The sequence below is a fragment of the Nannospalax galili genome, unplaced genomic scaffold (assembly GCF_000622305.1).
Source record: "Nannospalax galili isolate Female #2095 unplaced genomic scaffold, S.galili_v1.0 scaffold1631, whole genome shotgun sequence".
Classification (NCBI taxonomy): domain Eukaryota; kingdom Metazoa; phylum Chordata; class Mammalia; order Rodentia; family Spalacidae; genus Nannospalax; species Nannospalax galili.
In genome coordinates this window covers 273,397-287,297 of record NW_008329035.1, presented here as the reverse complement: position 1 = coordinate 287,297, position 13,901 = coordinate 273,397, and the positions used below count along the sequence as shown (strand labels likewise).

General features: G+C 43.3%; 1 protein-coding gene across 8 annotated transcripts in view; it reads left to right on the top strand.

Annotated features, from left to right (window-relative positions):
- The window catches only part of Jade1 (jade family PHD finger 1), a 60,314-nt gene that overhangs the window by 27,498 nt on the left and 18,915 nt on the right, over positions 1-13,901 (top strand). For all 8 annotated transcript variants that reach the window (XM_008830268.3, XM_008830286.3, XM_008830276.3 and 5 more), the window contains exons 3-6: positions 3,959-4,044; positions 6,822-6,979; positions 9,093-9,280; positions 11,789-12,000. In XM_008830268.3, the coding sequence (XP_008828490.1) occupies positions 3,959-4,044; positions 6,822-6,979; positions 9,093-9,280; positions 11,789-12,000 (644 nt within the window). The remainder of the gene's footprint in view (positions 1-3,958; positions 4,045-6,821; positions 6,980-9,092; positions 9,281-11,788; positions 12,001-13,901) is intronic.

Below are 13,901 nucleotides of genomic sequence, written 5' to 3'. Positions count from 1 at the left end.
GTAAATTCTGTGCCTTGTACTTGCCTTATGCCTGTGAAATAGTGACTGTTTTGGTGAGCAGGAAAATCAGGAGGAAGAGGCCACCTGTACCCAATGTCTGCTACCAAACAGGGGAGGCCACATAGCTTCGTCAGGCTCTGTCTCTGTCCCAGACGCTAACCTGGGTCAGTAGTCAAGTCTAGGCTTTGTAACATCTCCAGTGGAAGGTGAAACAGAATTTTCCTTTCTGGTGAATGGGTAATGTCTCAATGATAATAGTTGTATAAGAGCTTTGTAAAGAATAATTGATGTAAAGCAAACTGCACATATTTACCTGTATACTTGGAAGTGTTTAGCCATGTTTTCATGCATTGTATCATTAAAATAAAAATAATCTGCCCTCTCAACTCTCCTCCAGGCAGCCACTGATCTGCTGTCACTATAGATTAGTTTGCATTTTCCAGAACTCTGCATAAATAGAATGGTACAGTGTGCACTGTTTGGGTCTGACCTCTTTCATGCAATGTAATTATTTGGTATTTATCCAGATTACTTGAAGCAGAGGTCTGTTAATAAGGAAATCCTTTTTATTGCTGGCTAGTGTTCCATTGAATGGATGTGTCATAATGTGTTTGTCCATTTATAGCCTGGTGGTGGCTTTTTAGGTTGTTTCTGGTTTTTAGTTGTTGTAAATGAGCTACAGAGAACATTGCTTATGCCAATGATAATTTAAATTTAAATAGCTTCCCAGTCTTTCGCTTTGGCAAAGTAAGTTTAATAGGATTAACTTTGATTTTCTTTTTTTCCTTCTGTATTTTAGCAACATCAGGGTAAAAATAGGAGGAACCAACTGTTTTGGGGGAGGGACTAGAATTATTCTTACTTTGTTTTTTTAGATAGGGTCTCACTATGTAGCCCCAAATGGTCTGGATTTTGCTTTGTAGACCAGATTGTCCTTGATCTCACAGAGATCTGCCAGTGTCTCTCAGTGCTGGGATTAGAGGTGTAAGCCACCATACCAGGCTAGAATTACTCCTGGTTAGTACTGGGTGCCATATTTATAGCAACTTTGAATATCTGTTTTAAAAGCAAATGTGATATAGACATTGATTTCTGAGATTTATAAAGCGGTCCCAGGAAAGGTTTCCTAGTGTAATTACTTGGATTGCATTCCTTTTTTTTGCAGGGTCGGGGGCTTTTTGAGACAGGGTCTCCCTGTAGCCCCAGATGGCCTGGAACTTACTTACTATATAGACCAGGCTGGCCGAGTGCTGGCTTGGATTGCGTTCTAAACTCGCAAAACACCAAGGTTCCAAGGAAGCTTGGAACTTCTTGGGGGATAGGAACCTGACAGATCTCAAGAAGATAGAAGAGGGTCATGAAACCCAAGAATGAATAGACAGACTGCTTGTTTCTGCTGAAAGGACTCTCCACTCCTTACCTTAGAGTCATGTTTAAAGTATAGCAATGGAATGATCCCCCCTCCTTTTTTTTTTTTTTTGTTTTTTTGAGACAGGGTCTCTGTAGCTCTAACTGGCCTGGAACTTGCTCTGTAGACCATGTGGCCTCAGTCTCACAGAGATCTGCCTGCCTCTGCCTCTGCCTCCTGAGTGCTGTGATTGTTTGGTGTGAGCCACCGTACTCTGCCTATTTTAAAGCTGCTTGTTTTATTCCCAAATGTATCACTTTCCTGAGTAATTTAAAGGTTTAGACTGGGGATATAGTTTAGTGACACCCAGCATGTACAGGTCCTTGGGGTCCATCCTTAGCACCTTTTCTGAAAACAATAGGAAAAGAGATCATCACTTTCAGTCCAACTCTTCTTTTTCCCATCCTAGGCCTTCTCGGAATCCTGTTTAGACTCGTGTTCTTTTCCTTTTGTTTTAGCCTGTGGACTGCTATAGCACAACTTCTTAAACTGAGTTTTGATCCCACATATAACTGAATGTGGGGGTCATGAGCATGGCAACAGTAATAGGTTTCTGAATGCAGTAATCAAAAACTTAAAAAAAATTAGATGTTCTATGCTCTGCCATATCAATTATTTAGCCAAGATTTACTCCTTTATATAAAAATATATAAGCACATTCATCTCATAAATACACAAATTTGCTTTTGTTCTCAATAAATAGTAAAATTATTTGTATACTAAAGACTCCTTTTGAGATGAATTTCTTTTGATTATGGTCAGTAAATGTTTGATTTTTTTAAATACGTATTTTATATACCTATATAACCAAGGTTGTAAGTGGAAAAGGTTTAAGAAGTCCTGTGCTAGAGACTTCACTGGAGAAGCCACCCAGCCATTTCCTCTTTCCAGTGATCGCTAGCCTTAGGATTTCTAACTTACTCTGGTGTGCCCATAGCATTTCCAGTGTGACAGTGAGGCATTCTTGTTCATTTGGGGTTTTATTACCGTTACTGTTGTGTATGGTGCTGGGGCTAGAACCTAGAGCCTGGAGAGTACTCGGCAAGCACTGTACCACTGGGCTACACCCCTAGCCCCACTTAAGAGTTGGAGAAAGATCCTCTGAGTTAGTCACTGAACTATCATGAGTCATCTGTTAGGAGTCTAATTTTGAGAAAGTGACAGCAGTTGGTTGACATAGTAATAGGCCTCAAAACTAATGCTTAGTAGCATGGAGACCTTTCTTGTCAGAATTCTGCAATTCCCTTCAGTCATGGTCATTGCAAATCCGATGATAGGCTTATGTACAGAATCTATGTTTTAAGTTTGGGCCTGTGTCTGTGTACAGATTCTGTGGTGATAAGGGTTTGTTTGAGTGATGGATGATTTCACTGGTGGCTTTTTTTTTTTTTTTTTTTTAAATATTTTTGGGTTTTGTCACTCTGAGGTTGATATCTACCACCAAGGTGTCATTGGGGTGAGTCCAGAGGGAACTTAGTGTAAGAACACAGCTCTCCCCTGGGTATGCATCACCTTAAGGTTTAGCCTAGTGATCCTGGCATTAGACACTTTGCTGAAAACTCAGGGGATGTTTTCTAGTTTGTTGTACTAATATGGGACCTTGAATATCTTTTCAAAAAATTTTTTTATTTATGTGTATTTGTGTATTGCCTGCATCTAGGTAAGTGCACCCATGTCGTGCAATGCCCGTGGAGGTCAGAAGAGGCTGACCTCCCTGGGGCTGGAGTTAGGGACAGTTGTTAGCTGCCATGTGGGTGCTGGGATTCGAACCCGGGTCTTCTGCAAGAACAACCAGTGTTCTTAACCGCTGAGCTATCTCTCCAGCCCCCGGGACCTTGACTGTCTGAGTGCAGACTTCTACTCCCTAGGGTGTTCTGTAATTTTTTCTCCTTATGTGTTGTACCTGGGTGTCTTACACACAGCAGCCCACAGTGATTACTTTAGACCTATTTGGGATATGGAAGGAGTAAAGGAACCCTCTGAGGGCCAGGGGTGGGCATTGCAGGCTGTTTTTAAAGGGGATTGTGTGTGTGTGTGTGTGTGTGTGTGTGTGTGTGTGTGTGGGTATGCTCACTTAGGTGGTCACATGTGGAGGTTGATGATAGAATGTCTTCCTTTATTATTCTCTACCTTACTTTTTTTGAGGCAGAGCCTCCCTGTAGCCTCAGTTGGCCTGGAACTTGCTATGTAGATAAGGCTGGCCTTGACTTCACAGAGATCCACCTACCTCTGCCTCAGCCTCCTGTGTGCTGGGATTAGAGGTGTGCATCACCACACCACCTTACTTTTTGAGAAAGGGTTTTTCACTAAACCTGCAGTTCATAGTTAAAGCTAGACTGGCTGAGCATTGAGCCCCTGGGATCTGCTTGTCTCTGTCTGCCCCCCTAACGCTGGGGTTTCAGGTGCGCGTTGCTATACTACTCTGCTTTTTATGTGGGTTCTAGGGTTCTAAACTAAGGTCGTTATGCTTATTTAGGTAGTACTTTATCCACTGAACCATTTCCACTCTGCAGTTTTTAATGGGTACTATTTGAATATTTGTTTCCTTAGGCCTGTCAACAACATGGTCTCAGAATTCTCGATCTCAGCACAGGAGGAGTTCCTGTTCCAGGCATGAAGATCGAAAGCCTTCAGAGGTACTTCCTGAATGTTTGCCGCACCATGCATGTCGATCACATCTGTGCATGAAAACCTGCTGCCCACATGCCTGCCTCATTCTGTGCAGGCCTGGGCAAGTTACTTAATCTCTGTGCCTCACTTTGCATACCTGTAAGATGGGGACAAGCAGGTGTGCACCTCATTGGATTCTCTGAAGGAATAAGTGGGTTAATACGTAGAGGCTCATACATGGAAAGCACGTGATAGTTCTTGGCACATACATAGTGTGCAGTAAATGTTAGCTATTATTATTAATTGTATTCTTTTTTTCCTTTCCTGTTCCATCTTCGTTGGCTCTCAACAACTTTTCCTCTGGCCAGGAGATGAGCGGGTTCAGCTGCTGCCAAGTCACTGCCAGCCTCAAGTTAGTTTTAGCCATGAATTTGTGGCTTATTTGGCAACAACCCAATGTAATTCTGGGAGTTTGTTTTGGGGATTATGCTTAAGGCTTCCCCCCTCTTTCCCAATCTGTTTCACATTTTATGTTTCCCTACTTCCCTGCATTTTGTTGTTCATCATTCTATCTAAAATTGTTTTTAGGGGCATCCTTCTGCTGGCCATGGTTGTTTAGGGCCCTCATTGTCCTGAAATTGGCTTTCTCTGTAACCTTTGCTGGACTCTGAGAATTCAAATCCCGGCATATCAGTCTGTCATGGTTTTCCAGGGAAAGCTGTGGGAAAGCTTCTGGCTGAGCTCTGGCTTTGCACGCCTCTGGGTGGGATGACCCCAGTCAGCTTATGGTATGATGGCCACACCAGTGGCAGGTGTTTCTCAGAGGGCCTTCCCAGGCTCTAGCAGGATATTGAAGTATGCTTTGCCCATGAGTGGAGGAGTTCCTTGGTGGTCACTAATGCCCTCCATAAGGAAGTAGCAGAGACCTGTTTCAGAAGCACTTCACTATAGAAAGATATGATGGGATGTTTCCTTTATCCCCTTGGCTTGCCACAGGCCTCGTGTCCATTTTGGCCTATAGTGCTTGCTTCCTTTTTTTTATGGCACTGGAGCATCTCTGCAGCTCTATTTAATTCTCTTGTTAATTTATGAACTGTGTCCATAACTCCCAAAGTGTCTTTCTGATGTTCATACTGTACTGCTGTTATTTCAGCATAGGAATGCGATTAGGGCCCTCTGAGCAGCAGGGACCACACGTTGTCCTTGCCCTTGGTTTTTGTAAGTTTCTTCGAGTTAAAGCACGTATGTTGCCCGCAACTCAGAGCTTGGTCCACTCAAGAGCATCTGTTTGACTAGAGCCTTCCCCAACTATGTATGTAGGAATGATGGGCTGCCTTTTCTTACCTCCTTGCTTCAGTCTGATTTCGTTTCTTTGGTGAATTTGTTTGTTTTTTCCTTGTACAGCTTGTTTGGAATCTGTTTTATTTGATTTGCTTTGTGAGGAGTTTAGACTGTTGAGTTTGATTTTTAACGGTCTTTTCTTTGGGTGGGGTGGCAACTGGGCTGATGACCAGGTTCAGTGGTTTGGTGTTTGATGCGACCCCATGTCCTGTGTGGTTTTCGCAGAAGTTGCACAGCCAGGCTACTTCCTAATGGCACTGTAGAAGTTATGAGTGGCTTCCTGGAGGGGGGGAAGCCAGTGTTTAAAGTGACAGCCAAAGAAGTGGCCTTTCTTAGACCCTACCCCACTTTCTTATGGCAGCGTTTATTAAAGAGATCACCAGCCTGAAAAGCTAACAGGCATACAATGTGAACCATGCCTAGCAGTACGAAAAAAAGAGCTCCCTGTCCTGAGTGAGGTAGTGCAGCCTTGCAGCTATATACCCAGAGGCCAGCTTACTCATATAGGCTTACACTGTGCCAGATATAAGGCAGAGCCGGCTCATATCAAGGTCAGGGCTTCCATATGCACTTGTATATGTGAGGACAAGACAGGAGAGGGAAGCAGCTATGTAGTCCTGACTGGCAGACGGTCCTTGTTGTTGTGGATATCAAGGGCCCATGAGTTCACAGAGGAGCAGGGGCAACTGCTGCCTTTCCTGCTGGTTCCTTCTCTTGTCTATGATGAGGTTGGGGTGCTTTTGCTTTTTTGGTAAATGGGCCAGACTAGAACTGGGTCTACAGTCTGTCTGCATAATGAGGACAGGGTTCTTCTCCACAAATAATGCTTCTTGGGTAGAAGTTATGCCATCTTCTGAGTTGGCACCACAGTGGCCTGTAACTTCATGCCTAGATTTTTACAGGCTTGTATCTCTGTCTGGCACTAGCAAACCTGGACCTTGCTCTCACCAGACACCTTGCTCTAAACCCTGGTGCTTCAGGAAGGAAGGCTGGCTGACAGCAAGTGCTATAGAAGTTGGGGACCTTCCTGGTAGTTCTAGTCTTTGCCTTGAGGTTAAGTGGTTAATAGAGCTTTGTTTCTAAATATTGAGCCAAAGAGCACCTCTGAGTGAGCTGTTGCCTCTGAGGGATTTCCAAGAGCCTGTGGGATTTCAGCAGCCCTTGGTGAATTGAGAGTTCTTGAACATTGGAAAGGAGGAGGACAGTTGATGTTGATGTAGTCACTGCTGCTGCTCCTCTTGTTGACCGAGGGAGCTGGGGGGCAGTATTCTGTCTGCTGCTGCCACCCCAGGCCTTGGTGAGAGGAAAGGAGTGTCAGGTGAAGGGTTTCCATAATAGGTCACACTTGTTCTGTGTAGATACAGTGACCTTGTTATGGCAGCTTCACAGTTATCCTGCAGCTGCCAGTTCCCTGGTAAAGAATGTAAACACCAAATGTCAGTGTCCCTTTCTCTCGCCCTAGGTGTTTAGGACCGACCTGATCACTGCCATGAAGTTGCATGACTCCTATCAGCTGAACCCAGATGAGTACTATGTGCTGGCAGATCCCTGGAGACAGGAATGGGAGAAAGGCGTCCAGGTGCCCGTGAGCCCGGGGACCATCCCGCAGCCTGTGGCCAGGTACACATGCCCTGAGTGGAGATGTGCTTCTCCACCCACTGATGCCTTTTTTCCCTGTCAGCCAGGAGCACGAGAGGAGACAGTTCCTGAGTTAGCAGAGCAATAACGTGAAACTTCACTGGAAGTGAAGACATGGTAAAAATAGTTTAAGCACAGAGGGTAGTAAGTCAGAGGGCAGTGGGCCTCTAACCTTGGCACACCTTCATTGGGAAGTGTTCTTTTGCTGGGGACATGGTTGTCTGGAGGCAGTCTGATGTTCATGGTTGTTTCCTCTTGGTGCATTCCATGTGACTCTGGAGAGTGGCTTTATGGAAGCAGTGTTCAGCCTTGGTGCCTCTCAGGCCTGTAGTGGCTGATTCCTCTTTAGGAGGGTGAATGAGGTGTCCTGCTAGGCTAGGGTTTTAAAGGAGGAATTTATTTGAGTAGTTCTCCTATGGACAGACTATTTCCAGATGCTAATGCTTTCTCTGGATATACTGGCAAATCACCTCTCACAGCATGTCCTCCTTGATGCGTCTCTGAGTCAGGCTGTGGTGAGTTGGTATACTTTATTACTGTGCAGTTCCTTTTGGCCTTGTGTGTCTTCAGAGAGGATGGAGTGCCTAATGAACTCTGCCAGCACCTGGCTTTGCTGCCATAGTGTCTGTTGGCTCCCTGCTTTGTGAAATGACCTCTTTCATAATGTCCAAATATAGACTGAATTTACCTCTTGGCCCTCACTCTGTGTGATCCAGGCACTTGATTGGTTTGATTGCTGTCATTTTGAGATCTCTGAGGAGTGCACTATGGTGACAAATGTTTAAATCATATTGCAGTCCATTGTGGATAGGTAGGCATAGGCCCATCAGGGGTCACTGATTCCTACAGAGGAGAGTCCTGGCCTGTGGAACCTGGGGTGCCTTCTGGGGCTTGGGGTGCCCATAGCCCCACTCACCAGCACTAGCAGGCTGTGAGTCCAGGAAGACTGTGCTGCATGGTTCCATATGGTGCTGAGTCCAGGATGAAAGCACCAAACCTGGACAACATTGGAGCTTTTCATTTAACACTGGGTTTTGCTTAAGTAGGAGAAAGTAATACCGTCAGTTCACCTGACTCTGTCACACAGATAAGTTCATCCATCTAATTTCAGGGTGATGAAAAATCTATACTCTGGGCATCCTGTTGATGTGACTGTGTACTGCTGAATGCAGGTGTGGAGGGACTGTGACTTCAGGGCCTCTGATGAGCTGAGTACCCTTAGCTCCTAGCTGGAACAAGTTTGTTCCTCATATGTGCTGTCCCTTAGTTTGACTAGGGTGAGGTGGAAATTACTTTACCAGGTGGTAACAGGTTGGGAGTGGCAGTAGAAGAAGAAGAAATTGTTCTGGGATCATATGTTCCTAGAGAGTGGATCAGATCTTACTCTTAGAATTCTTTTTTTTAAAAAAAAAAAATTATTTATTTTTTTACTTATGTGTATGAGTATTGTCTGCATGTAGGTAAGTGCACTGTGTTGTACAATACCCGTGGAGGACAGAAGTGGCTGTCAGATCCCCTGGAACTGGAGTTATGGACAGTTTGTTAGCTGCCATGTGTGTTCTGGGATTCGAACCCAGGTCTTCTGCAGGAACAGTCAGTGTTCTTAACCGCTGAGCCATGTCTCCAACCTGCTCTTAGAACTTTTAGCAGTGGCAACAATTGACTTTTTTTTCCTTAAGTCTTTGGAAGGTGACAGTTGAGAGGTGTCCCCATTGTTCCTCAGCATGAACTGTGTACACCCAGCTTGAATGGCTGTTCTTGCCTCCGTTTCTGAGAACTCATTACTTAATGAGCTCTTTCTTGTTCTAATGACCTCCAGGAGAAATGAGTAGGCCTCCTTAATGGAAAGGGATTTAAAAACGTAACTCTTGAAAATTTATTTTTTTGAGGTTGGCAGTAGAATATTGGAGCCATAAATGGTGGCAGGATACAGCGATGTGCTAGAGGGTGTTATTGACGTTTGGGTTGTAAGCCCACGGCTGTCTGTATGAGCATGGGGATGGTTTGAGCTTGAGGACGGGAGGAGGAAGCTCTCATACTTCCCGTAAACATGGCAGAAAGCATAATCGATCTGCCTCTCTTTCTTGTTAACCAGGGTTGTGTCTGAAGAGAAATCCCTCATGTTCCTGAAGCCCAAGAAATACATCGTGTCCTCAGGCTCAGAGCCACCAGAGTTGGGCTATGTTGATATCCGGACGTTGGCGGACAGCGTGTGTCGATATGACCTTAACGACATGGATGCTGCGTGGCTGGAATTGACCAATGAAGAATTTAAGGAGATGGGTGAGATTATGTGTTTATTATTTCATTAACTCACAATGAAGAAATAGCTATTTAGGCTTGTAGGTGAATCATATAAGCCCCTTTCATCTCAGAATCCTGGCTCTTTGGAGACTGAATTGTCTAGCTGTGGCATGTGTGATAAGATGCGTGCAAAGTCCACTTGAGGCTCCTAGAATAGTGGGGGACTGATAAAGGATGGTTCCAGGGGTGTGGAATCATGGGCTCATTTGGCTGAGGTCCCCTGGATTCCTGTCCCTGCTCTGCTCTGACCCCTTATTTACCTTATGGGGACTGAAGCCCAGGGAACTGAAATGACAGAATCTGGTCCGGTGGCCTGCTCTTGCGCTTTTTCTGTTGGGATGCCATTCTGGTTCCTTCTGTACCTGCAGCTTGCTGTTTCTCAAAGTGAGCCCCACAAGCCTCTTGGCTTTTTATCTCTTTACTAGCTTTCTTTGACTTTAGCTGAGAGCCCAGCCCATGATGGTCTGTTTCCTGGTTGAACCGTTAATATCTCAGTTACCTGCATTTCATGGTGTGGAAACAGATGGTAAATAGGGTTCTTTGCATGGCAGCTCTCCTCTCCCAGGGTTGTTGCCTTGCCTTGAAGACTGTGATCTTGACTCAGGGCAGTCCAGTTTGGATTTAGTGTGAAAGACTATGTTTGTATTGGGTGCAGGGTGGGGAAGTGGTAGCTTGGGTTATTTACAGTCTAGCACATAATGAAGTCACGTGTTTGATGTGGTTGACTTTGAAGATAGGAAGGGCAAGGACCTTTCACATTTGTGTTTCCTGTGGAGCCTACCTCACCTGGCTTCTGGTAGAAGTTTGTCTTGCTGTTGAACTCACCAGCCAGTTGAATGGGAATGACTGACTGCACTGGGGACGTCAGTATTTCCTACTTGTTAGCTATTTGGATGTAAAAGTAGATTTTCTTGCTCTTAGTCCCTGATTTAAATATTTGTGGACAGAACATTAGCAAGCCATTATAGAAGCCATTTAGATGCTTTTGGGAATCTTCTGTAACTGAATCCTATATTATACCTTTGTAGATGATTCAGATCTGTCTTTTGAGCAGCTTTATAAAGACAGTGTAAAGTACTTGCCAGTTCTAGGTATCCAGTGTCATGTTTAAAGACTCGGCCTGAAGACTTTCGGGCTTTGCTAATGGTTTAAATAATAAGATCTTGGCTAGTGCATTTAGAGATAAGTTAATATTTTGGCAAAATAATTTATGTAGTTTGAACAAGTTTTTAAAGGTATTTGTCCCAGCTGCTGTTGACCTGTTTAATTAATAGAGTGAAGGAAAATCAGTGGTGTTTCCAAAACTAGTTAGTAGGAAGAACTTGGATGAAAGTGTGGGCTATGAAATCACTCCATAATTTAAATTGGTGACTTCTTGAATGTGTGTGATGCTTATCACTCTAAACTCTTAGGTTCTCCATATTTAGGTGTATATGCGTGCGTGTCTGTATGTAGGTATATGTGCACATGAGTGCAGGTGCCTGTGCAGTATCAGATCTCCTGGAGCTGGAGTTACAGGCAGTTGTAAGCTGCCTTATGCTGGTGCTGGGAACCACATTCCAGTTCTCTGCAAGAGTGGTAAGCACTCTTAATTGCTATGCCATCTCTCCAGCTCTTTCAGACTTTTAAAAACTTGAAAAAAAATTTGATGATTTTAGTGTTTATGATAATGGGTATAAGTTTGTAGGCTCTAATGACATCCTCTCCCCCCCTTTTAAGATTATATATCCTGTTTGGGGTTTTCTGCTTTGGTTTATTTTTTGAGACAGGGTCACTAATGTAGCTCAGGCTGGCCCAGAACTCCTTATTCTCATGGGGTATTACAGGTGTGTGCCACATACCTGACTCTTAAGTTTTTAGAACCTGTTTTCCTTTCCGTAGCAGTAAGTATATTCAATTTTTTGATCATTCGTGTAGAAGAGTGTATTTTATTTGATTCACAGTGAACTGGCTTCTTTGCTCCAGACATTCCTTGTGTTTGCTTTTCATGTATCTGATTAACTATGCATTTTAACTTGGTGGAATTCAGACTGTAGAGAGATAAGCCAGTTAAAGACATTTGAGTGTTTGCTGTGACATCTGCTTTCAGAGCTCTGTTGTAAGCACCAAGAAAGGAAAGTTAAAAAACAAAACAACCAGAAACAGAAACCCAAACTCCATGATAATGTTGACCAATCTTTCAAAGTCACTTTCACATGTTAGTGTGCAGTTGAATGACACAATTAATAGTGTACATATTTAATATCCTTGGATTTTTTTGATGCATTTTTTTGATTCTCTTATTTCTTCTATAAAGAATAAACCGGAGTAGAAGAGTTTTTCTGTGAATTGGCCTCAGAGTCATTCAATAGAAAATTCTGTGGTGGCCCTCACATTTACTTTTATTCTCTGTTTTAAGTTATTTATTTAAATATACTAATGCTGTTTCATTATAACTATTATTAATCTGCTCTTACTCAAAGTGAATTCTGTGGTATTTTCCTATAGGGATGCCTGAACTAGATGAGTACACCATGGAAAGGGTCCTAGAGGAATTTGAACAGCGATGCTACGATAATATGAATCATGCCATAGAGACAGAAGAGGGGCTGGGAATTGAATATGATGAAGATGTTGTCTGTGATGTTTGCCAGTCACCTGATGGTGAGGATGGCAATGAGATGGTATTCTGTGACAAATGCAACATCTGTGTGCACCAGGTAGGTGGGGCGGCAAAGCCATAGAGGCTGCCTAGGGTTCTGGGGTGAACCTCTCAGCCAGCAGAAGTATTCTCCCTGGAGCCCAGGATCCTTCTAAGTGGGGCCACGTTCTGTTGAATTAGGGGCCCATCTATAACACTGTGATCTCATCCCAAGTAATTTCATCTGCAATGACCTTTTTTTTTTTTTTTTTTTTTTTAAATGAGGCAGGGTCTCACTGTATAGCTCTGGTTGCCCTGGAACTTACTATGTAGACCAGGCTGACCTGGTCACAGAGATCTGCCTGCCTCTGTGTCCTGAGTGCTGGGATTAAAGGTGTGTACCACCATGCCTGGCATGACTCCTTCTAACAAAGCCCCCATTTTCACATGGTGGTGGTTAAGGCTTCAGCCTGTCTTTTAGGGGAATATAGGATAGCCTGTAACATTAATCTGTATTTATGTATAAACTGAGCTGTTAAAAGCAGGTCTTTTCTTGAATGTTATTTTAAGGTAGCAGTAGAATTGGATGGTTACTTATTAGTGTCCTTAACTACTTCAGTGAAAGTGGCTCTGGGTAATTTAAAAAGTTTATCACTGTCTCAATGCCTCTTACCTCTTATTTAACTTATATAAAAACATTTATTTTTGTTATTATTTCTTAATTTCTGTATATATGTGTGTGTCTGTGGGATTGGGAGTAAATGTTTCATGTGAGTGGATACCCACAGAGGCCAGACGAGAGCATTGGATCCCTTGGAGCTGGAGTTACAGGTGGCTGTGAGCCACCTGAAGTGGGTGCTAGGGACTGAATTTGTGACCTCTGGAGGGGACACCCTTAATCACTGAGCCATGTCTGTAGCCCCTTATTTTTTAATAAAGTAATTAAAGTGGGTTGGATTTGTATTGAGACATATGTTCCTATGTACTTTTATGATTTTAGAAGATTATCCTGAGGTACTTTGTTTAAGGTCATCTGTGCTTCTGAGATTTAAACATAGAAAAAGTGGAAGAGTTATTTGAACTAGAACTTACTGTAATAGACCAGGGTGGCTTCCAACTAGGAATGATCCTCCTGCCTTTGTCTCATGAATTCTTGGATTATATGTGTTCACTACCATATCTGGAGTTCTTTTCTTTTTCTTTTTGCTGTTTTTTAAAATTATATGTATGGGTTTCTGCACATGAGTGGAGGTCCTCGAGGAGGCCAGAACTGTTGGTTCTTCCTGGGGCTGGAGTTAAAGGGTGGTTGTGAGCTACATGACATGGTGCCAGGAATTGAACCACTAGGAAAGCAGCAAGCACTCATAACCACTGAGCCATTCTCCAGACCCCCATGGAGTTCTTGATTATCCCTTTCTCTGTAATTTGCCTCTAGGGCTTTGTAAGACTTGGTCTGAAGACCTACCAGCCTTGTCTAACATCATCTTCGCTGGGAGTCTTAAGACCATAATCTCTTGCTTAATTCATGTTAAAGCCCATCCTACAGCTCTGGATTTTCAGATTATCTGAAGAGTGTCCTTGTGTTATGAATTCCTGTTGGTGGTTGTGTGTGTTGTGATTGGAAGCTTTGTGACTAACATTGTTGCTGGTACTTATCATTTTTTTGAGTGACTTAAGTTTTTCCAATATTTTACCTGTCACAGTGGGATTCTGCTTGAAAACTAGTGAATTTCATGTTTTAGAAGTTTGTTAGCTGATGACATCATCAGTAACTGCCAGCTCCTCAGAACACGTTGGTGACAGAGTTGGCCCTGGCACTCGGGCTGCAGACACCTGCTCTTTCTGGTTTACTTACTCTCTCTTTGCCTTAATATTTACTTAATTTTCCTTTGGCAAAATCCTTCATGGTTTGTCTTTTTAAAACTTTTTTTAAATTTTATTTTATGTATATGTGTGTATTGCCTGCATGTAAGTAAGTGC